The sequence below is a fragment of the Meleagris gallopavo genome, chromosome 9, assembly GCF_000146605.3.
Source record: "Meleagris gallopavo isolate NT-WF06-2002-E0010 breed Aviagen turkey brand Nicholas breeding stock chromosome 9, Turkey_5.1, whole genome shotgun sequence".
NCBI classification, from domain to species: Eukaryota; Metazoa; Chordata; class Aves; order Galliformes; family Phasianidae; genus Meleagris; species Meleagris gallopavo.
In genome coordinates, this window is record NC_015019.2 from 16,478,966 (window position 1) to 16,503,094 (window position 24,129).

General features: G+C 42.0%; 1 protein-coding gene across 5 annotated transcripts in view; it reads left to right on the top strand.

The window, feature by feature from the left end:
- KIAA1210 (KIAA1210 ortholog) overlaps positions 1–24,129 on the top strand; it is a 40,381-nt gene that overhangs the window by 11,179 nt on the left and 5,073 nt on the right. For 3 of the 5 annotated variants that reach the window (XM_019618313.2, XM_010715481.3, XM_010715485.3), the window contains exons 2-11: positions 1,946–2,022; positions 6,829–6,997; positions 9,753–9,882; positions 12,354–12,512; positions 13,823–13,888; positions 17,176–17,385; positions 18,506–18,608; positions 20,126–21,706; positions 22,447–22,598; positions 23,030–23,132. In XM_019618313.2, the coding sequence (XP_019473858.1) occupies positions 1,956–2,022; positions 6,829–6,997; positions 9,753–9,882; positions 12,354–12,512; positions 13,823–13,888; positions 17,176–17,385; positions 18,506–18,608; positions 20,126–21,706; positions 22,447–22,598; positions 23,030–23,132 (2,740 nt within the window). In that variant the 5' untranslated portion in view covers positions 1,946–1,955. Of the gene's footprint in view, positions 1–1,945; positions 2,023–6,828; positions 6,998–7,017; positions 7,768–7,856; positions 9,883–12,353; positions 12,513–13,822; positions 13,889–17,175; positions 17,386–18,505; positions 18,609–20,125; positions 21,707–22,446; positions 22,599–23,029; positions 23,133–24,129 lie in introns of those variants that run through there. The other 2 variants (XM_031554708.1, XM_031554709.1) reach the window with 2 other exon arrangements.

Below are 24,129 nucleotides of genomic sequence, written 5' to 3' on the forward strand. Positions count from 1 at the left end.
ATAGTTCTACTGTATAAAAGATGCACCAAATGGAAATAAATGCTTGTATTTGTAATAATTGTGGCAGTCAAAGTGTCTTCAGGGACTGATGGAAGCAGCTGAGATGATGGAGTGATTTAAATAAATGTAGAGCCAGCAAAAACAAACCTGGATCTCAAACGTTTTTGTTGTATTAAAGGTGGGCAAATCAGAAGTTAGGGTGCAAATGAGCCAAATGTCAGTGCCACTCATGTTCTGTGAAAATAAGCTCAACTGTGAGGACTTGCCAGTTTGTCCTTGTACATTCATTGAGTGCTTCCTTGATGCTTTATTTCAAATGCATTTTCCTTTCCCTAAAGAAAAATCAGAACATCAATCTGCATGGTGTGTAAATCAATGGGAAAAAATGAATCAGAATTTCTTCTTAAGACAGAGTCTGCATGAGAAGATCTGCAGATGACTATTTGAGTTGAAATGCCCAGGAGATGCAGACATTTCCAAGGATAGTTGATGAGACCTGAGGGTAAAACGGAGAAATGCTGGGTGATTATTATTATCCAAAAGAAAAAAATCTTAGAAGTGTTACTTACGGTTGCTTCTGAATACTGTTTAGCAGTTGTTTCAAAACTGTCCTCAGTGCATCTTATTTAGAAAAGGTATAACCAATCCTGGTCCCTGCAGTGACTTTCATTGTATTTTTGCAAGGTGAGATGAGATTGTTTGGATTAATGCACTCCTGTTCCACTGCTAAAGATGAACTGAAGCAGAAGAAAGCCGCAGCCCATCACCACCCATCACCTCTGCACTCCTCGTTTTATCTGAGGTTCTCTTAGGTGCAGGGCTGTCCATGGGCTGGGAGAAGCGCTGGTGCTTTCCGGCATGACAGATTGGAGGTGTGGCTGATAGAGAAAAAATCCAATAGTTTCCTAACTGGCCAAGCAGATACCTAAGCAATTTAAGTTGGCAGCAATGTACCGCTTTGAAGTGGAAAATTGTCCGACCACGCAGAAAAGTGGGCAGGATTTGTTTGTGGGTATTTTCATTTGTTTGTAAAGATTTCTTCCTTTTAAAGTCCTGCCACAGCAGGTTGGAATTGCTTGCTGTGTAAGGGTATCACTTAGGGATCTTCCCCAACAAAGGGCAGTATTTATGAGCTGCCGTGCGGGACTGTCACGTTGCTATTGTTGCCTGACATTTGTACTGCAACTCCTGCGGTCTGCTGCTTCATTCCTTTGTTTCTGACAGACGCCCTTTTAGGAGCCTTGGAAAATACAAAGTGGAGCCAGTTAACATTGAATGATCTTAAAACTAGGCTGAACTTTTGTTTTCATCAGAGAGGAAGATGATGCCATCAGCTAATGTGGTTGATCAATAGCCCAGCTTGCGATAAGGTTTCAAAGCTTGTGGCTAAAAGCTGATTGCACTGGATCCAAAATAAATTTGATCTATTGGTTTCCACAAATGTAGCATAGCCCAGGATGATGGTTCAGTGCTGATGCTTAACTAATTTTAATAATGCTGACAGACTGCCTGCTGTGAGGGCACTGTAATACGCCAACCCTGGCGGCAGAGCTCTTACTTGAGATGCTTTGTACGTGGAACTGTGCATGGAGCTGTCAGTCTGTAGCAAACAGCATGCATAAAGATTCTCAATTCAGGCACTGGGGAGCGTGACGGACCTTGCTGGTCACATTTTCTTTAGATGCAAACTTTGATCCCGGATTCTTAAAAAGAGAGAGGTGCTGGCACGAAGTGAGGCTGCTCTATCAGTTCTGACTGGAGAAATAAGTGCTGATGAAAAAGAGTTCCGTGGCTGAGAAACAAAATAAGTGTGTGAGCCCTGTTTGTGATGAGCATTTGCAGCTTTAGACAGGATCCAGCCACACTCTTTCTTCAAGTGAGGTGGGATCATAGTCTGCAGGGAAGGAGGACTAAAATTTAACTAGTACTTTAATCTCCATTTCAGTGACTATATCATGGCTACGGGGCCAACAGACGTCATACAGTCACCTGAACCAGGGGAGGCAGCCGAAGAGTACACAGGTAAGCAGGAGTTTTCTGGTTGTATAGCTGATTTGGAAGCCAGGGTTTGTTTTCTTCAGGTTAAAGGGCCATCTATAGGGACCTGGTTTGCAGTTCTGTTTTGACTTTTTTTCTGTTTGGCTTTGTCAGCTGGCAATATTATAGGAAGGGCACTTGATGTGCCCTATTAGAGGTCTGTTTTCTGGTAATTTTCTGGTTCTGCCCTGGATTTTCAGAAAACAGGACACTGGAGCTTGAAAAGCTGGCTGTTTGTGTCTGCTGTGATGAAGGATGCTGTAAGCCAGCTCTGTTGTATTGGAGTGTCTGTGTGAGCTGTGAGTGCCCTGCTGCATCCTTATGCATTGGTCTTGGCACAGACAGCCATTTGTTACTTATCTTGTCAACTAGTGGCATGGGCTGATGCAAACAGCCATGAGGGAATGGAATAATCTGAAGGAAGAGGAAATACCTTGCACCAGAGTTGTCTTAATAAAAGCAAATCCTCTGTGCTAATGTTTGGTCTGGTACTGGGAAGCTAAGCAAATACAAAGAATACCACGAAAGCTGAGGCATTTCAGCAGTGACTATCATACCACTTCATAGGTTTTTTCCCCTTGACTGACATTTCATGATCGTCTTCAATGTTTCAGTGTTTTTCAAAAGTCATCTTGCTTCTTTCCTTAGAAATACATCTGCTGCCTACAGAATATTGGTAGAAGAGAGAAGCAGATGGCAAAGGGACTCGTAGTTGAACCTTACATGGCAGATGGATAAGGGTGAAGGTAGTGTGATGTTGGATGCTCAGTAGCAGCTGGTTTCCTAAATTTGTAATCTAGTTTACCACATTGGCCGCTGTTGTTCATGATACACTGGTGACCTTGCGAGAAAACCCACATATGCAGATTTTGTGCTAGTTTGCTAGTGTTCAGGAAACAGATCAAATTCTAACCCTGGTGACAAGGCAGGAAATGCCTTGCTGTCCTCAGTGTTGGCTCTTGGAAAAGCAGTGACATTTCTGTCTCCAACTGAATCAAACCTCAAGAAAGTTAAAAGTTGCTGCACTATTACAGAATTGTTCAAGGGACACTTGACTGGACCTGAAAAATCCTACCTTGCTTTTTAAACATATCCTGTTTACATCCTATGTAGAGTTGTCTCACCTCTTCCTCTTCGTAGCTTTCAGTGACCCAAAGGCTTTGGGGGCTGAAATTCCCAGCCTTCACAGTCAAGTCAATTGGATTAATTTCTTGGGCTTTCCCAGATTGTCTGACTGGTTTTACAGGGCTTTTAGTGCGTGCTGCTCCTTTCAAGTAGAGACAGCACAACTGTCCACAAACTACCAGCATCCAATGCTAGCCTTGCTGAATTCCTTGATTTTATTGCCTGTCTAGCAATGCTGAGTGTTTGTAATGAAGCTAGAATAATGGCATCTTATGAGGATCTTGTCTGTTTTGTTGGTTGGTTTCTTTGTTTTTAATCCTGTACTTTTGTGAAATGCGTGAAAATATCTACTGGATTTGGAGGAAAAAAAAAGGAAAGTGTGCCCTGACCACACCTTAGGAAGTAGAGAGAACTGAGTATCTCTGAATAAACTGTTCCATTTAAATATGATCATTGAGCTCCCAAATCAGATACTCCCTCTGCTTTTTACATTCTCAATTTTGCACTGGAAAGAGCATCTTCTTATCTTCTTTGTTGTTATGGAAAAGAACTATGCAGTGAGCAGAGAGAGTGTTGATTCTTTCAGTGCGCAGGAGAAGCAATGAGAGAGGCAATGGACAAACAGAAGAAAAAAGAAGCAACACAGATTATAGAGAAAGCAGATGCTTATCCCTGCTCCTTTTCTCTTATCATAAGCTAATGAGCTAAATCAGTTAGAATAAGCAGTTCATTTTCAGGAAGGCTTTTGCTTGTTAGGACAGTAGCCTTTAAATATAGTATTTTATTTTTAATGCCTTAAAATGGAATTTTGGCAACTGCAAACGTTTGGAAATGATGAGTCAATATCTATCAGTGGGTGAGTGGGGAATAGGCAGTTGTCTGAGCTTGGGTTTTTCTCACCCTGTTTTGACTAGATGTTTGTTATGCAACAACTTTCTTCCATTTTAAGCAGTAAGATCTTTGTGCATATCATTAGTTGAGTTGTCATAGAACACTCTACCAACGTAATGATATATTGGCCTTATCACAGGGCACTTAAATGTAGATACCTATAAAGGAAATGTACCACTGCCATCAACAGTGTGCAGAACAAATACACAAGTGTTTGCAGCAGGAATTGATATGAACACCGTCCTTCTGAATGGTGTCTTCTTCATCAAATGCTCCAGTGCAGAGCATTGCCATGGTTTTCATCTCTGCGCAGCATAAAGTATTTAGCAGTCATCTTTCTCATGCCATAATATGGCAATTGCCCATCCTCTGGAGCTGAGAGAGACGTGGCGTTTCTCACTCTGAAGCAGCTGAAGATATGCAGCTGGGCAGAATGCAGCTGAAGAGGAATTATTGCTGGAGGAGTGTGCCCTGACATCAGTAATACATTGGAGTCTAGAGGAGGCAATGAAGTATGTGTCTGCACTGGAGGACTCCGTGTTGTGCACCAGTACCCAGGTATCGTCCCAAGGCAGCTGAGGTTTACTAATTGGCGGTGGTCTCAAAACCTTTCCATAGTCTCTCTTCTAAAGCTAGCACCATTTCTGATCTGAACAAGTGTTTGGAGTAGTATTCTGACAATGTTCTCCTTTGTGGTAGGTCTTAATATCTGTTTCTCTTGTATCTTTCCCTTAGATGTTTTTAGGATCACTTCTTTTGTTGTTGGTAGTGGGGTTTTTTGTTTGTATTCCAAACATTCACTTGCTGCTTCTGGAAATACTAGCCTCTAATTGCACTCATCAGTAGTACTCACACTGTCCATACTGTCCATACCACTGATGGCTGCCTGGTGTAGGACAGCTCTCCATATGCAGCCAAGTTTGCTCTCCTGCTCTTTGAGGCTTCGGAATGCACTTGCAGGCATTCCTGGACTGGTAATTTTTTTTTTCCTGGCATGGCATTTTCCTTGCAGGCATTCCTGGACTGGCACTGCTTCATGAAAATGTTTAATCTTTTGTTTTGCTCGTCTAGTGTAAACCAATTCCCCTTTGTCAGATTTGCTGGGAGAATACCATGTAAGTTGTGTAACCACTGATGTGAAAGACAGTAATGATGGAGAGGTGTTTCTAAAGTCTCGATCAACACAGTTGTGTTCTCTGTGGGCACGATGCTCTTCTCATTGCTGTGTGATCTGTCTTCTCTTACCTCTCACTCTGGGCCCAGCATGAAACTCACTGAGCTCCATGAGAGTCTTAAATCCAAAAGCTTTGTGCTCAGTTCTGGAGTCTGAGGGAGTCAATTTATCCTGTTTGTTTTCCATGACCACCTCATTCACTTACTGTCTGAGAAGCAGCTCTTGAGATCTTCTGCTGATAAACCCTCCATGGGAGCTCCACATCTCATCATTAGGTGAGCAGGAATCTACAGTTTTACACTGGAATTGGCAGTTTTACACTGTACTGCTTGAAAGATGGCTCAGAGCCAGAGACAGCCCAAAGCAGTGGAAAAGTGAAGAGCAGGTCTTCCTTGGCAGCTGCATTCTTGTATGTCACGATGCATGTTGCTGGCGCTGGGCCTGAGAGCCACGAGGAGATGGGGGAGCAGATCTCAGCATCATTGTTTACTTCTCTGAGTGGCTACTGTGTGGTGTGTGATGCAGCTGTGTGGTGGCACAGTTTCAGCCCTGATAAGGCTTGCTGGCAGAAATCCCTACACGTACAGGGCACACGCTGAGACGGAGCATTGCCGACTAAATCTTCACTGGGAAAAGACAATAACTGTGGAAAGAATGCCTTGCTTATTCAGGAATCTTCCAGCTGTGAACATTCATTATGACAACTGCTGTAAAGTATTAATTGAACAATGAATTTGGCTCTGATACGCAGTGATGTTATTGCTCTGCATATGCATTTGTGTCCACCACAAGGGTCTTAGTACAATAGCTTGGCCCAGACCACTCCAAACCAACCCTTCACTGTAAGAGTCAGTGATAAATAAAATGCAGCTCTTGTGCATTGAAAGAAAATATAAATAATAATGATATCTTAGTTTATTCAAAATGAAATACATCAATTACGTCTCTTACAGTCTGTGCTGTTCTTTTTGTATTTCTTTTCACTTCAACAACAATAGAAAATCTGAAATCAACAGTTTTGTAACTGTGTTCTTAGAGCTGCTGTGTTTGGGGGTTTCAGATCCTGCAGGTGAGCATCTTAATTTCAGCTTGCTCCACTGATCTTGGAGGAGCTGATTTTAATTTCGAGCAATACAGATATTTTTGTTTTAGGGTTTTTAAATTCGCTTGCCAGTTTTAATCTCTTTGTGTCCTTATAGCACTGAATAAAGAAAAAGCAGAAATAAACAAAGCAAATTAAAGATTTTAAAATACTGTTTTATTGAAACTATACTGAGTATGATTTGTGTTATCACTGTTCAGTTGTAGATAGAAGTGTTCTCTACATAAGGTGCATTTTTCATAAACTGGAACCTAAGTAGGCAGCACCATTGTCAGCTGAAGGCCAGCATTTCTTTTATAGGCAACCTGTCTAAGAACTGCAGCTTCACCTTTCACAGGACTCTGGCACTGAATTATTTACAAAGCAGCTGATTAGAACTGAATGGGCTGCTCCTGCTCGTGGCTCTCCACAGGCTTCCTCCAGAATTTAAGGAAAAAACGTTCTCCAAGCTAAGCAACACCTCCAACTTCCATAAATTTTCATTTTTCTCATATTGCAGGAAAGAAAAAATCCAGATTTCAGACTTTCAAGAACTTCTTTGCCAAGAAGAAAAGGAAAGAACCTCCGCCTCGCAGAGGGGAGAGTAACTTAAAACCTAGCCAGTCCATCAGGGATGTCAGCATCTATGTGCTCAATGCTAACACACTTCATTCACCGAAGGAGGCTGGGTAAGCTGGCGGGGAAGGAAAATAAATAAATAAAAGCAGACCTCTTGCTGCAATAGGATGAAAGCACAAGTTGGCCCCTTAGGAGCAGCCTCCGTCCAAGTCTGTGCAAAACAAGCCCTAATGCTGATGAAGGAATTCCAGGAATTTCCTCTTTCTTTGCTACTTGCTTCAAAAGCCAACATGGAGGAGAGGGGGAGGGCAGCCAGGGGCAGGGGTGGTTCAACCTTGTAGACTGTAAAACTGAATAGAGCCTAGATTGTTTTGGTCTGTTTTAGTCTTTGAAATCTGTCCTGGAAGGTCTGATAATCATCAGCTTTACAAGAGGAGAATGATTGAATACTGCAATGCAGGGAATACATGCCAAGTAGAGTTGCTATTTTTTAGCATAAATTGTGCCCTCTGGTTGCGATAAGGGAAAAGAAAGAGTTATGTGTTCTCAGTATGAAAATGCTGCTTAGTTTAAATTTCTTGCACAACCATTTAGGTACAGGGAGCAACAGAAGACCTCTAGTTTTGTGTCAGCCACCGTGAAGAGCTGTGCATATGAGTGAAGTTTGTGCCCAGAACAATTTTCTGGTCCCAGAGTGGAGTCAATTCAGAAAATTGTCCTTTTTTCGCTTAAATGGAAACTATTAACTTGCACTGGTAATAGTGCTTCCCCTATAACCATAGACCATCTATGCTACAACAGCACTTACATTGCTTGGCTCTATTTCTGGAATAGGACAACTCTCTGAACACGGTTATGTCTCTCACCAGGGGTGTCACAGGTCAGTATCTTGCAGCCTGTAACTTGGTTGCATTCCAGCCTTCCCCTCCTTCCATGTGAACTACTCAGGTCTCTCTTTGTGTATCTTAGGCCTTGGATTGTAGACCTACGGACTGGACGGACCAAGTGTGACAGTACACTGATCACCTCCCAGGGTTTGCAGTATGTTGTTGGAGGGGACACTGGATGCATAAGACTGGCAGAAGCCATGAGTGTGAGACTCATGAAGTCGGCATTGCTGCCAAATGCACTATATCGTTGAAAAAGATACTAGGTGCAGCTGGATGCTGCTGGTTTCTCCTGGTGGAGTAACTTATGGATATTACTTTCTTATGGGTTCTCGTGCCTCCTTGTGCTACCATTCTCCACTCTGTCTGTTGTAATTATACAATTGCATCATAAAAACAATTTGGGTTTAAGGAAACAATCATTTATTTCTTTCATTTGTTACTGTGATATTATCAGAGTAAGTAACTGGCTACACAACCCCTCCTTAGGGTAAAGGGAATTTTAGTGACTCAGCTAATATGGTCCCAAAGGTTTAGGAATGACTGAGCTTACCCCATAGCCCTTACGAGGGATCTGGTTTAAAGTCAACTATCTGCTCCAGAGACTGTGTGAGAACACTTTTCTCTTGCCTTCCTCCAAGTACAGTTGCTTTTTTCCTCAGCCCTTTTCTTCCTGCTGTCCAGTGATTTAAAACTGTTTCGTAAGACCAGAGAGTAAAACCTCTCCATTTTTTTTCCTTTAGGCACAGGGTTGGTTGGATTATGGGGGGGGAAAAAAAAAAAAAAGTATGTTTGTGCTACATGAAAACCCTGTCCTGTCCAGACTCTGCATGGCATGAGCACACCTCACACCTTATAGATACCAAGAGAGGCTGACTGGACAAATCATTTGGAAGACCTGATCTTGAAAGCCAATGGAAGTACAGCTTTGAAGAGTCTGTAGTCAGGTCCTGAGCCTTGCAGTTCCTGGCACGCTGAATACCAAAGCCAATCCTAAAACAGTTTTGCTATTGTTCTTAGGACAGAAGTATTGGTTTTGCTTCTTTTTTCTCCTTCTACTCTTTCCATTCCTCCTCCTTTTTGTTTTCATTTAACATGCAGTCTTTTTTGAATAATATCCAGAGACTGAACCCCAGATGTACCAAATGCCACGGTGCTGCAGGGAATCCATGAGGTTGGTCATCTGTGAAGGAGAAGTGGGCATAATTTGCCACTACCTCTTTGTTTTCTGAGAGGTGTGGGTTTTGAATAGAAATAGAAAAGCTTCCCTGATGGCAGTGTTAAGGTGCTGGGTTGAAAGCCCCATCATGTCCTTAGGCATAGCAGCTTCAGGGGTGCTGCACATGAATGAGTTGAGCTTTTGCACAGGAAAAGCAGTGCTGGAAATAAAGTAGCTAAAACATCTAGGTGTTTAACTAACAGTGTGTCTTTTACTTCAGTGCAAATAAAAATACACTGCCTGGAGTCGCACACAAATGTTTGCGCATAAAAGACTCATCTGTGTGAAATCTACAGTTGATTCTACGTGTATTTCATCTGATGCTCTTTTTGTTGCTGCCAGGCAGAAATGCAGTAATTCTTTTGCAAATGCAAGTAGAATCAATGAATCATCTAGGTTGGAAAAGACCTTCAAGATCATCTAGTCCAATTGTTATGATATATATACAGAGAGAAAGAACTAAATGTCATCATCACCTGACATATCACCCTGGACTCTGGACTCCCTCTCTAGCCCACAAAGGTTGTGTGTTCAAGGCTGATGCTGCTCCCATCCTAAAATAGACACTTCCATTCAATTAACATCATAAAAAGTTCTTCCTCTTTCCCCCTGGGTGTAGAAGGATCTAGCAACGACTACCTCAGTCAGTTAGCTTGCTGTTGAGTGAGATGCATCTCACTCCCTTTTCTTTAAGATCACCATGTAAGGAAAAGTATTGGAGAGCTGTACCTTATGGCATTGACTCTTCCTTCCTTCTAGGCCCAAGGGAAACATGGGAAACAAAGCCTTGTCCCATGACAGTGTCTTCATTTTTGAGTCTGTATCAGGAAGTGCAGCGGGTGACACATCATCTCAGGAATGCATACCTGGAAGAGTGAAAACTTTGCAGGTGAGAACATCCTTTTCTCATTCATCATGCTGCCTTCTATTAGTTGTTTCCCAGGAAACTCTCATGCTTGTTGCCTCTGCTGCGTATCTTTGTTGACTGAAGCATCCAAAGCAGAATTGCTTTGGATCAGTTCTGCTTGTTGGAAGCTGTGTCTTTGAATAGTTGTGGTGTTTCCAGCCTTGTCCAGGTCCCATACTGTGCAATTTACGTGTGTCCAAGAGTCTGTGAACTGAATCTTTCCTTAATGAGTAAGTCTGCTTCCAATGGAATTCCCATTCTTTACTTCATAGCTGCTGCTTTTGGGTTAAGGCCACTTATCTGTACTGTGTTTTTTGGAGTTGTTGGGTTTTTGATTTTTTGTTGTTTTTTTTTTTTCAATTCTGGCTGCGTTTTTTTTCCACAGTACACGTTAGCACCAGGGTCTGTGCAAGTGTGTGGGATGATGGATATGTCAGGTCATTATTAACGACAGCTTTATTTATCTCATTATTCTTCCGTTCTCTGCCAGCAGAGGATACTGTTTTCTGCTAGGTCACTTCCTTCTTCCAAAGCACATACCGATCCCTCCTTGACAGCTCTCTTATCAACTGTTGGCTACATTAATTGCGTTCAAATAGTTACCCTGCTCAGAGCACTGAGATAAGAGTTTAAGGTTTTTCCAGAGACCAAAGCAAACTGTTGATAAGGCAGCCAAAGGCCATTGAAATTCTTCCTTGGCCCAGTGTGAACTTCATGTTGCAAAGCACAATTGCATCACATGTTAAGAAACAGAAGATGCACAGAGAGACTTGTTCCTCCATGAGAATGCAAAGTAAGCCAACCTTCAATTCAGGGTATTTTTTGCACAACAATAGGAGCAGCAGGGGAGGTCATGTTTGTGTCTGATAGAACTTCACTGAGGAAAAAAAGCTCTTTTCATGCTATCTCCAGCTCCTCTCCTCATCCGTGTGTCATCCTGCATGGTAGCTTAATACTGCCAGCACTACTTCATAGCCATGAAAGACAGCTTAGTTTTGTGTCTGACTGTTGTCGGATTAAAAGCCAAGCACTAACAAAAGCAGATATTTTCTTAGCAGCATAGATTAACTTCTTCTAGTAGAAGAAAAACTGCAACTTCAAATTTTCTCACCTACCACTTTACTGTCTGTGTGCAATAAATTTAGTAAGTCAGAGATGGGAAATTGTGAAGAAAGAGGAGAATAAAATTGACTGTGTGTTCTTCCCATTAAATGCACATATATGTTGTATGTCATATTTTTTTGCCCTTATAATGCAATCTTTGTGCAGTTTGTCATCAGTCTTGATTGTGCAGACTGTATTGGTGGTACTTACTTGACTGATCAGGCTAAGAGGGAAGGAAAGCCAATTAAATTGGGGGCCTGGAGGTTGAGGATGGCATTGTGCTACCCTGTGTAACTGCTTTAGCTATTGGATGAATGACAAATGAATCCCACTGAATAACAAGCTGCTTAAACCTGTTTTAAAGGGATAGAAGTGAATGCATAGCTTTGAGAAAAGCATAAAATTAGGTGTAGAATTTCCAAAGTCAGTTCAATAAGCAAAGATCCAGAAAAAAAGAGGACTGCATGTTTATCCTGGGGATATGAGGTCTTTTTAGTTGAAGCACAAAAATGCTGTTCAGACCTTGTCTATATTCCAGATTTGACACAGTCGAAATACTTAAGCCAGGAGTTCAGGTAATGGTGTTTCCTGAGTTTGGAGCTTTTTTAGTTGGAGGGAACATCTGGCTCCTTGTGAGGTTACAGACTTTGTTTTGTTTTTGAGGGTCAGGGCCTGCCAGAGCGTTTTTTTGTGCAGGCTTGAAAAAGAATTTCCATACTCCTTTACAAAGTTGTTCCTGACCGTTGTTATCATTCTTGCTGTAGACAGAACTGGGATGTGATGCTGGGGCAAACAAACAAGCAGCTCCTTAGGGTGGGCCAGAAATTGAATGAAGTTCTCTTTTTGTAAGAAGTGGGTCTTACTGATTTGTGCAGCAGAGGATGGTGACAAGCTGGTGGGATAAGGAAGGGCTTTGGGAAGAAGAGTTGTCCTCATAAGCCTGGGGTTGGGGACTGCTGGCTCACAGTACTTTTGGGACTATTTGGGTGTCCTGGCATGTGTAATCATTTAGAGAATTTTTAAACCTAAGATAAAAGCTTAAATCTAAACTTAGTTGTACTGCTATGAATTTTCTTGCCTGGTGAAATTTGTCTTGGATAACTTACTGAATAAAAGTGATTTTTAAGCTAGCTTTGCATGGAAGTCTGTTCTAAGTATGAGTCCTTGATGGATATAATTAAATAAAATTTAATTAATGCTTCTTTTTTTTCTTTTTTCTGTGAATAGCTTGTTCCTTCAAATATTTTTGTTAAGTAAAAGACTTCTCAAGTCTAATAGAACCAACTGGGGTAAAAGTTTCTGAAATGTAGATAATGCCATTGAAAGTCTAAATTGCTCTTTAACCACAGCTTCAGCTGCAGCAGAACATCAGGCTTGGATCTCCTCCACTTGTTATCACTGGAAAGAAAACGGAAGATGCCGGCACAGTTTCGGAGGATGATGGATTACCTAGAAGCCCTCCTGACATTTCAACCCTTCATGAAGTTCTGACCGATTCGCCAAGCAAGGTACAGTTGTTACATCACTTTAGGGACCTTCTGCACTGAAAAAATAAAATCCGTTTGAGGAAGGGAAAGGCCTTTTTGCTCACTTTGATAAAGCCTCCGTACACACAAACTTGTGTTTTGATGTCATTTTTTATTCTGTTTATGCAATCCTATGGTGTTAAGACATGATGTTTGTGTAAAGCACCTCTGGAGTCATCCATTTCAGGCACACATTTGTGAATGAGGAACAAGCATAATTCCTTGGTTTGTTGAAGTCTGATTGCATTAATGAACTGTCTGGTGGTTTAAAGCTCTTTCTACTGCCAGGCATCTTGTGATGGTACCCATCAGTCAGAACTAGAATGAGTTATCTATGAATTTGGTGGACTCATCACTGTGAGGGATACATGTACAGTTTTTTGGGCTTTATGTAGACTGGTGGGGCATTTGCAATCTATATCATAAAGGAAGGAGGAGAGTAAGACAGTTGATAGGACATCTCTGAATGCCTTCGGGAAAGGTAGTGTCTCCTGGCAGGTCCACAGGGCAGAAAGCATAAGGAGTGAAGTATTCATGGGTGAGTGTTGTGTTAGTGTGATTGTACCACTCCCAGCCTGAGAACAAGCTGAGATACACACACTGCGCAGACTTCCCATGTCTCTGAGCACCAAAGAGCTGGACAGATTGGCAGCTTCCTGCACACATGAAAGAGAAAGATATTTATGGTGCTTTAAAGCTAATAGGGAAAACAAAAGTAATGGGACTGCAGAAGAATTTTAAACAATTACTGGTTTTAGAATGAAATAGTTCAGAATCAGGGCAATATTAATTGAATTGTCAGGCAAGTTAGGATCTCATGAGTATGATGAGAATAGGTGTTGATGGGCTCTAAAGAGACTTGGAGTTATCTTTCTTATGAATAGCCTTTCTATAGCAGATGCGTGATTTTGGATCTGAGTGAGTATGCAAGCATTTGTCAACTCAAAGTTCTTAAAACAATAAGCCGAAAACTAAAATAACTTTTAAAAATGTGTTGGTTCAATTCCACATTAAAGTGCATGTTGCCCTGTTGCATATACATCCAGCAGAGCATTTTGGTTCTTTGAGGTCAACCTTTAAGGCATATCTTGTAGCAGGATAAAGTTTCCCTACCTCATGTCTGGTCCCCAGTAAACAAATGAGAGGTATTCTGTGAGGCAGGGACATTGCAGTCACCCTTCCTATAACTTTCCTCTTGTATTTTTTCATAATTTTAATGCTGCACATCCAGTCCCAGGTGATTCGTTGTGATCCTTCCCTTGACTTACCCTCTTCCTTATTTTATCCCACAGTCCTCCAACCCTGTTCAACGTCATAGCTCTTTGAGTTTAGGCGGGACAGACAGTGAAGATGAACAGGTAAATAGCTACTCTTCCTGCTAATAAACTAGCATGTGTGATGTCTGTATGGAGCCATTACAGTACTCACTTTATCTATCCTGGGTTAGAGTATGTTGTAGCAAACTGCTCATGAACAGTCCAGAGTGGTGTCAACGGTATTGAAATCATATCTCTCACAGAGTTTTCAATAAGAACCAAATAAAGGCAGAAATCTACTGGAAAGGAGTTTGTGTGAACAGTGTAGTCATCTCTGTAACACAGTATAAGTCTTTAAAGTTACACAGCAGAAAACCGGATAAGATAGGAGGACTAGAAGCACTTCATCTCCTCTTCCATGACGCCATGCCCAAATACCCAGCAGCACTTACAGCTTAATAACACCTGTCTACCAGTGGCTTGCAAGCAATGGCCTGCTTCTCATCACTGGTGGTAAATGCAGGATCCGTCCTTTCTACACCACGTATTGCTCAGGAAAAGCTCTGCATTGATTTGCCATTTACTCCGGATGACAAGTGACTATCACAGGCAGCAAGTTCTGCTGTCAGGACAAGACATTCTATTCCTTGACCAGCCTGGCAAAATGTACAGAGATCATGTTTTTGCAAGGTGCTTTGTTGGTTTTCTCCTTGACTGTCCCTGCTGGTTGAGCTGAGTGGAGTTCCTGCCCACCCCACACTCCCAAATGCTTCATGCCAGCCCATTGCTGAGGAAACTCACTTCCATTCTCTCCTTCTCCAGCCTTTGAAAAAGGAGAGAGAGAGAAAGCAGCTCAGCTTCCCTGTCTACGGTTGAGATCAGATGCTTTCCTGCATAGTCATCCCTTGATCCTTTCCTTTAGGAATAGAAAGATAAAGTACTGATTCCCACTTCTAAATGACTTCTGCTCAGACACCTCTAGAACCCAAACTGATCTAAGTAACTTAGATTGCCATTACTTTCTAATAAATTACCTATTTTATTGTTACTTTCATGTATCTTTTTGTTAATGCAGCTCCTGTTTTACACTTTTACTAAAATACTTCATTTTGTAAGCTTCCATACTGTTTATTCCTTACAATGTAAAAAAACCCTTCTCTTTCTGACACTGCAGTTTCACAGATTTTTCGGTTTTTCATTCTCATTCCCTATGAGAAAGAAAGGTGGGAACAGAGCAAAACTTTTTTCCCCTCTTCCATATTTTACAGAATTCCCCTGCTGAAAGGTTCTTTCTTTTTCTCACCAGTTCCCTAGGAATCTGGCTAATTTCTGCAGTGCAGCATCTGTTTCTTTACCCCAGTATTTTTTTTGGTGAGCAGTTTGGCTAAGCAGAAATCTTCCTAATATGTTTATTAAAACTAAAAGTCGTCATTCCAAAGCAATCATCAGGTGTTTTTTTCACTAGCATTTGTAGGTCTTTGTCTAATGCCAGGATTTGAACTAGTAGAACAAGTTGCTACAGGGAATGACCTCATCCCGGAGATGAAAGAAATGTTGAAGAGCACCAAGAACTCAACAACATTTGTTCCATTTAATAACGTTTGTATTTATTAAAGAGAATTCGATCCTAAGCAGTGTGAATCTACACACTGGTGGTGGTTTACGTTTTACTTGGTTTTGATGTAGAAGATAGTTACTGAACATCTTCGCCCTCTGTTATGTCCCTGGGCTTTCCAAGGCCTTCATGCTGTGTGAAAAACTCTGCTACATCGCTGGTGTCAGTTCTTGGAGACTTCTGCATTTACAGATGCCAACTTTCTGGTTAACTGGGGATAAATCTGAGACTGTCAAAGCCAGCATCAGGTGACTTTGCAGAGATTGACCAGCACTGACACTGCTTTGCTAGAGAGCCTTTATGGAAATCTAACTTCAGCCCAGGGTGAATAAAATCAAAGTAGGGCCTCCACTTCTGTGGCTGGAACAATTTTTTGACACAGACACTCTGTAGGAAATGTGCCTCACAGCACTCTCTGTGCAGGGTTCCATCACTGCATGAGAACCAGTACCAAACCTACCTTACACTCCAACGTTGGTGCACAAAGCCTGTCTCTGCTCCACTGTTGGTGAGAGAAGAGAAGATACCAATCATCAGTCAGTGCTCACAGGAAAAAAATATCCTGAATATCCTCAGTGGAATAGGCTATATACATTTGCCATTTATAACAGCAGTGGCTCAGATGCTAGTTTCAGGTGGTTTGTATATTAAATAAGCAGAATTGTGATTCCACAGTTGAAAGCAGAAAAACTTGAATGTGATCCTTTTGAGCTTAGCATAACATTAATCTTATAGAATTATAGTAATAGCTATTTACTAGATGTATTCTTCTTTGTCTTTTCACAATGTTTAAAACTTATGTGAGCAGAATCTCAGACGTTCTGTTGTAACTTGTTTCAGACCTACGATGGCATAGAGAATAAGGAAAATGAGCTTGAGTTGCTTTCAACACAAAACAGCATACTTAGTTTATGTAGCTCAGTTGGTAAGAGGCTCTTGTTACCTTTAGAACTTTATCAGCATACATATGCTTTACATTCCATGCAGTATGTCAGGCGTAAACCAAACCAAATGCCAAGCGCATGGCTGTTTCACCTGCTTTTGTGGCCAAAGCCAAAGTAGTGAGTGTGTTAGGCTGAATCAAACTTATTGGGCATGTGTGACATTTTGCAGGGCTGCATTTCAAATCAGTAACAGTAGCAGTCCCACTGCATGTTTAGGGGTTTCTCTACAAGCACTTCTGTAAACGCTGTATTTTCATCATTTAATCTAAGGTTGCTGCTGTTTAGTTCCCCAGAGCAGCACTGGTATGAGGACGAGATTCACATCACTGTCTGGGAGATGGTTCTGGGAGACGTGTTGGAGAGAAGCATTGGGTTTTGTTCTGGGAGGCTGATATTAAGAGCAGAGTGGTTGTGGTAACTTTCTTAGAAGTAGAAGGAATGAGGAGAAAATACCCATACTGTTGTGGCTTTTTAATAATACATTCCCGCATTGTGTCTCATTATCAGGAAGAAGAGGCAGCTATAAAAACTGCACCAGTGTCTCCTGCTGGTGCATATATATATTGCAAATGGCTTCTCAGACAGTCAATGGGAAGGGGCAGCTGAGGCACTTGCAGTGGGCATTTCTCACTTCTGTGTAATACACAGCTGTGAACATGCAGAGCTGAGGAATCTCTGTGGAGAAACAACATTAGACGTGCATTAGACATTAAAGTAAAGATTTATGTCCATTTCAGGCTTCTGAAACAGAGTAAGCTAGCAAAGGAATGATGTTTCAGAGCTATGGGGAGGGTGGGCAAAACGTACAGTGACATGTCTGTGTTTTACAGATACCTTCTGGAGCTTCCTCCAGGCCCATCAGCCCTTCAGCCTCTGCTGCTCTAGGGGCTGCATGCTCACGGGGCAGCAGCTCCCTTCCCATTGACTTCACCATCCCTGCCAGCCCCCTGGGCTGCCTGGACACCTCTGCTGCCCGGCACCGCATTGCCATCAACCCCCGGAGACAGAAGGGCTTTACCAGCAAGAGCCAGCAAAGCCAGGTGAGTCTCCTCTGGGAAAGAATTCCTGTGCAAAAAGAACATGCTCACCTTCCTTTACTTTTTCCCTTCTGGAAATAGGTGACAAACCTCATCATTTTTTACCAACCCATTACTTCAATGAAATAGGTGCTGAATGAAAATGCAACTTAATTTTTTTCATTATTCAGTCAAAAAAATTTCACGTTATACTTCATTTGTAAAAACATCCATATTGTTTGAAAAGCTTGTTTTCAGTTTTAAAGGAGCCCAGGCCTACTTCTACAAACAATTTCAGATTATCTTTGTTGTAATTCTTTGTATGCCAAAGGAAGGGTCTTAGGAAGGGTTGTGCCTTTGCTTGTGAGAATCTGTTGTTGAGATGGATGAAAACAAAAAAATACAGAAAGTCTTGAGCTGTCCCTGGGGCCTGAGAAAGTAGACTTGAGTGATAATGGGATGTGAGACCTTCTGGAAAAGAGAAATTAGGATGAGAGGCTTGTCCTCCTGCCCTCTAAGAAATGTGAAGGTGACGTTTGCCACAAGGAAAGGCAACAGTCGAGCTGGAGGATGAAGGAAAAAGGAATAACCCTTCTATACTGCAGGTTGCCCTCTCCATCATAGACCCATGCATGGCAATCTGTCCTGGAGTTAGAAGTGCCCCACTCTGAGGAAGGGAGGGAGCGCTGGAAATTCAGGAAGACTGGAATATAGAATTAGGTTTGCTTGGAAACTTGGGCCCTGTAGCATCTTTGCTGGATGTTCTTTGTGCTGCAGCTGGTGTAGCCGTAGCACTGAAGGAGAAAAGCTAATTGGAATGGTGCTCAGAGGTACCAGAAGTGGTGGTGATGTCTCTGCCTTGCTCTGTTCTGTCATCAGGTGGCTTGGGCGATCTCTTCAAAACATGGTCATTTCTCTCAGAGTACATGAATCTCTGTGTGTTCTAGAGATCTTTGATAGTTCAAAACATGAATGATTTTGAGCTTCTTAACTGGGATAGCTCATTACCCACGGTGTTGGTAAATAACAGAAGACAGGTTTTGTTTCTAAATGTTTTGTGTATTCAAAAGCATCCATGTGTATGTATAAAATACAATTTTTGTGCATTATTCTTTAATTAAAACATCTTTCTGCACTTCATTAGGTGGAACACATAGAAAAAGAAGCATGCCTTTGTGGAACTCCAGAAAAGAAGGGAAATCCAGAGGAATTACTTGAAAGTGACCAGCATAAAAGCGATTGGGAAGGTAATGCAAACTTGTGACTTTTCAAAACAATGGATTGAACTCTTCTATAATAGGCCTACATGACCTATTTGGGCTGAGAGTTCTTTCAAACCAGGCACCTTCTAGGTTTTATACTTTAAAACCAGTCCTGGCTGATGAAGTGTGATGGTGACATCATATTCTCCAGTCAAACTGTGCTGCTGAAATGGTGAAGTTTGAGGACAGCATGAAAAAATAAGTGAGGTGAATGTAGCAGGTTCAGAAGTACCAGTACTACACAGCTGGCTAGTTCACATTGGCTGGGGTTGAGTTCCCTGAAATTCAGAAGAAAACAACCTCAGCATTGCTCCAACCCAAGCCATTCTGTGATCCTCTGATTCTGTGATTCTGTAATTGTATGTTACATGTGTAAGGTGATGTTAATTGGCTTGTTTACTAGTCCTTCCTCTCCTGCCTGTCCTCTTATCATTTGAATAACAGCTAATTACGTGTGGTAAAACAGCTGTAATCTATCTTGTAAAAACAACTGAAATTTCTGCAGAATGATGCATACATTTTTACTTAGCCCTATATTAAAAGTGCACCGACTGATTGTAATGCTACAGTGTAGTGGGAATGTTGGCATCTTATTTTCAGGGCAGACTCAGGGCCTGACCATGTGGGATGTTAAGTGTTGCCAGCTCAAGAAATTAGTGTCTGTCATTTGCATGAAAAGCACTGAGAATTCCTGCTGTTTCACAGGAGCGAGCATCAAATGGAGCACACAGACATCACCTGCTTGCTAGCTGGGCATCTCTATTGCATTAATTTGTGTCTGCTGTACACAAATTGTGTTTTAGTCTTGCACATGGGGAGGAGTAAATGCACACATCAGTACAGGTTAGGGGCTGACCTGCTGGAGAAGAGTCTGAGTCTGCACTTGAAGGTGTCAGCTGTGATGAGTCTTGCTGGTGTATTTCTATCCCAGATTTCCCAGATATCTGTGCAGGTTGGTGGGTCTCAGGTGCTCAGGGAGGACTGGATTTATTGTACACTCTATAGTTGATAAAGGGTAACATCAGCCCCAGGTGAGCTGCTTATCTCACTTTGGGGTACATGTGTTACCTGTCCCTGCAGCCGTCCCTTGAGCTGCTTCACAGAGAGACACATCAGAGTTACTCCATGTGCAGACATCTCTCTGCTGTGCAGGCGCTCAGCAGCCCTGCTGCATCTCCAGGAGGCTGTGCTACCTGATGCTGAGATCCTCTGTTCAAACACAAAAAAATCCTCCAGATCAATCTAGACAACTGTTTTAGGTACACACATGAAGAAATATCTAGGGAAATCCAGATATCCAGAAATCTATACGTTAGCTTTACAAATAAGGATGCACACGGAAAAGAACTAAACTGCCAATGATAAAGTACACCTTAAGCAGACAACACTCATTTAACTTTATTTTAAAGTATGCTTTTAACAGCCATTTTTCTGGTATGAATTACTAATATAGATGGTGCTTGAACCTTGAAGTGCACACTCTTCTCTTTTGTTTAATATAGGCTTGTCAGCCCATGTGGAACATGGTGCAAAGGGAGGTGGTTCTAAGGAGACACCAAGTGTGAAATGTCCTGCTGATGCTGACCCTGACTCCTACAGTTCCACACTTGTGGCAGAAGACTCTTGTACTCTGCTGCAAGAAGATGCATGCCTTCCAGATGTGGACCATCATTGTAATGCAGCCACATCCCTTCTGAGACCTGAGTCTCCTCCAGTGAGCCTGGGGGAACAGCACAGTGCTGCAGTGCTGCAGCGTTCAGGTGGTACTTCTGGGGAACTGAATTTACATCAGCAAAATACCAGTATGGAAGTATCTGCACTTCCAAAATCTCAACAAAGTGAAGCAGGAGCTGTTGTGCTTCCAGGTGTACTAGCAGCTAACTCGTGTAGCAGCGGCACTGAAATGGAGAGTATAACTGTATTGGCATATGTTGCACAAAACTCCCCAGCAAAATCTGTGGACCAAAATGTCCAAGAACAGGAAAAGGTGGGTACACTATTGATTGGCAAAGTAGAAGCTTCTCTGGGTACTAATGAGAGCTGTTCCAACCAGTCTGTCTTAAATACCGTTGTGAGCACTTCACAGGTTGCTGTAGCTGATTCAGAGTTTTCTGACGTCAAGACAGTGGATGTTTTGAAGCCTGACAACAGCTCAGTAACAAGAAACGACAACGAAACTTGTGAAAAAATGGAATTTCAGCCATCCAAAAGCAATGCAGGAAAAAAAATAGACACTGCTGCATCTGTGTTAGAAGCAGGTTGCTTGCTACCTCCCAGCAAATTGGAAGTATGCTTTAAAGCAGAAATACCTAGTCCTGTTTCAGAGGATAACCATGTCAGTCAGCAGACCTGCACATTGCAAGCTTCTGAAAAGCTTTCCATTGAAAGTCTGGCCTCTTCAAGTTTGGCTGGGCTGACATGTAATGTCTCTTCTAACGATGACTGTAAGGAGTACCAAGTAAGCAGTACAGCTTCTCACAGGAAACCAGAGAGAGACAGTCAGTCCTCAGAAGAAAATATACAAAGTCTGCTAAAGACTGCTGCTGCAAAGCCAGTTAGGTTTACCATTGCACCTGCATGGCAAAGATCTCTCTCGGGGGCGTCAAATTCCAAGGAAGATTCCTATATCAGAAGTTCCCCAACCTCCCCTATAAGATCAGAGTTATTTGAAGGAATAACAAAACAACATGCAGACATCCAGGATTCTATGAAAAACAACCCCAACAGATTTGATCGAGATTGTAGGGAAGGTGATTTGCATTTGAATTCTTCTCTGGAATGGGCTGACCATGAAGCAAAAAATGCTGAAAATCCTTTTGGGGTCAAATTAAGGAGGACATCTTCTTTACTGAAGTACCAGAGTGAAAGTTGTGCTGAGTCTCCAAAGCTGCTCCCCTCAGCTGCTCCCACTGTTTCTGCTGCAGTCAAGGAGGATCAGAAGCCAGGGAGCATTGGGAAGCCACCTCCAAGCTTTCCTGGTAGCACAACATCATTTTTAAAACAAGCCGATCTAGAAGACAAAAATCCTCCCAAGACAAGATCAGAAGAAGGGACAAAGAAGCAAAATGGTACTAAAACTTCAGGTATTTATGCTGTGCTTTTACTCAAACATTGTAGAAAATGCTGACCTTTGAAAAAATGGCAAACAATAGATAAAATTCTCTTGAAGAGGACCAAACTCAGCCTTGAGCTTGTTATTACCATCATTTCATAGCTTGATGATTTAGCCAGTCAAGAGAATTCTTGGCTTATCTTAATGAGGGGTGTGTTCCAGCAAGAATAATGTCAGAATAAGAGCTTAAGAGCATCTGGAACATTTCTGGTGCAACCTATTTCTGCATGTAGTTGGAGTTTTAACACAGCTTTGTAAAAGTTGCTGCTGTTCTGCAGTTAATTTTCCAGACTGCAGTAGTTCAAACCTTAACTAGGAGTTGCACTGGGCATGGTTTTTTTCCTATAGTCACTTAATTTAAAAAACTCAAAAGGCAAAATGGTAGCCTGTGTTTTACAGCCAACATGAAAAAATAATGGTTATCTTACTGTAATCTGCAATGTAAGGATGTTGTTTCAAAGGCAAAATCCGGTTCACAATGGTCTCAGTGGGACTTCTGCCATGGACTTAAATGGAAGCATAGTTGGGTAAAAAACTCTAGAATAAACAGAAAAATGGTTATTGCCAAGGACAGGATCATCAGGGAAGGTAATTTTATCTCCCTAGTGTTCAAAGGGTATTACAGAAGCAGGATTTAAAACGGAAAACACTCTAGCTTTTGGCTGATTTGACCTAAATCCCTTCTTTATTTCAAAAATATTTCTTTCATAGAAAAAGTATTCTCTCTACATTTGGAAACTGCTTCCTCTGAGCCGGCTTGGATCTCCATGGCAAAACTAAAACAAAAGGGTTTCCAGGACCACCCTCTTGCCAAAGAACAGAAGGCTGAAGAGCAAATCTTGAGCAGAGTTGATCAAGAGGAGGTAGAGTACCAAGTAAAGTTAACTGGGGGTAAATCCTTCACCAAGAGCTGCTGTGCAGTGCAGCAGCTTTCTCACTATTGGTGCCCTACAGACAGCATTCACAGATCTGCTCCAGTGCTTCTGTTTCACTGCAGAAACTGTACAGAAGGTCTGGCTTCTCCACTGACTCTTGCATATATTTCCTGTGCAAGCCTTAAATTCCTGCTCAGTGAGAAAGAGAGGATAACTTGCTTGCATGTGCAGTGACCCTGTATTTTTAACAACTATCTTACTTCTTGCCCTCTTGCTCCCTAACTATCCTGTCTGGCTTTTCCTGCATTTCCATAGTTAGATTTGGAGATGCTACCAGAGCTCTAATGGCAAGCTTAAGGAACACAGCTATCTGGCAGGTTTCTTATTTGCATTCTCGTTTTCTCTTCCTCCTTTTCTAGCAAGTCATCTGTGGTAATGAGAACATACAGAGGAACATGCCTTCTAGCTTGAGGACTCAGGAGAAGAAACCACAAATGAAGACCAGTGTGTGTGCTGCAGCAGGTATTCTCTTTCAGCCACATCTTTACATAATGGATATAATTTACACCAGTGAGTGGTAAAAGTGGTAGGGAATGGAGAGTGGTGATGCACTGGAACAGGCTGTACAAGGCGGTGGTTGAGTCACCATCCCTGGAGGTGTTCAAAAACTGTGTAGATGTGGTTCTGAGGAACATGGTTTAGTGGGCAGTATGGGTGGTAGGTGGATGATTGGGCTACGTGATCTTAGAGGTCTTTTCCAACCTTAATGATTCCGTGATTCTATTCTTTTGAATAATCAGCATACTTTTTATGAGTCCTGTTCAGACTGTAGTTTGCATAGAAGTCATATATGTGCTAGGTCATGTGTTTAAGTTTTATACACACTGGCTTTTCAGCAGAGAAAGCAAGTGATGCGCTTTCGTCTCCACTGTCAGTTCATGGAATGGCATTTAAACAGAACGGTGATTTATTACTGGCAAAGATCAATACTAAAAAATGTTTTCCAGGGAACAGTTGAAGTTGGATAGTGTCCAGAACAGCGCAGCAAAAAGGTCGGGTCTTCAAGACCGCCAGTCAGCCAGGAAATACTGATGGGAGTGGAGTTGTTTAGTCTACAGAAGGACTTAATTTGCTGCAGAGAGGAAGCTCATGCCCTGCATGAGCTTAGAATGCACTGGGGAGGCAGAAAAACTTCCTACCAATAGAGAGTACTGATATACCGAATAGGATAAGGTCTTCTTGATAGTCTGCAGTTTCCATTGTTGGATATGTTTAAGAAGAGGTTAGATAAACACCCATCAGGAATAATATAAGTAAGAGTCAGTTCCACGCCTGGGAGAGCAGAGGTTGAAAGGCCCTTCTCCTGCCCTATTAACTCTGATTCTCTGTATGAGAAATGCAGGGGAAGAGTGTGACTCAGACATTGTGACTCATATGCCTTTTCCAGGGCTACTGCTGGGCTGCAGCTTATACCTCCCTGCTCACTCAGTGTGGTGCCAAGCACGCTCCAGCTAGGTAC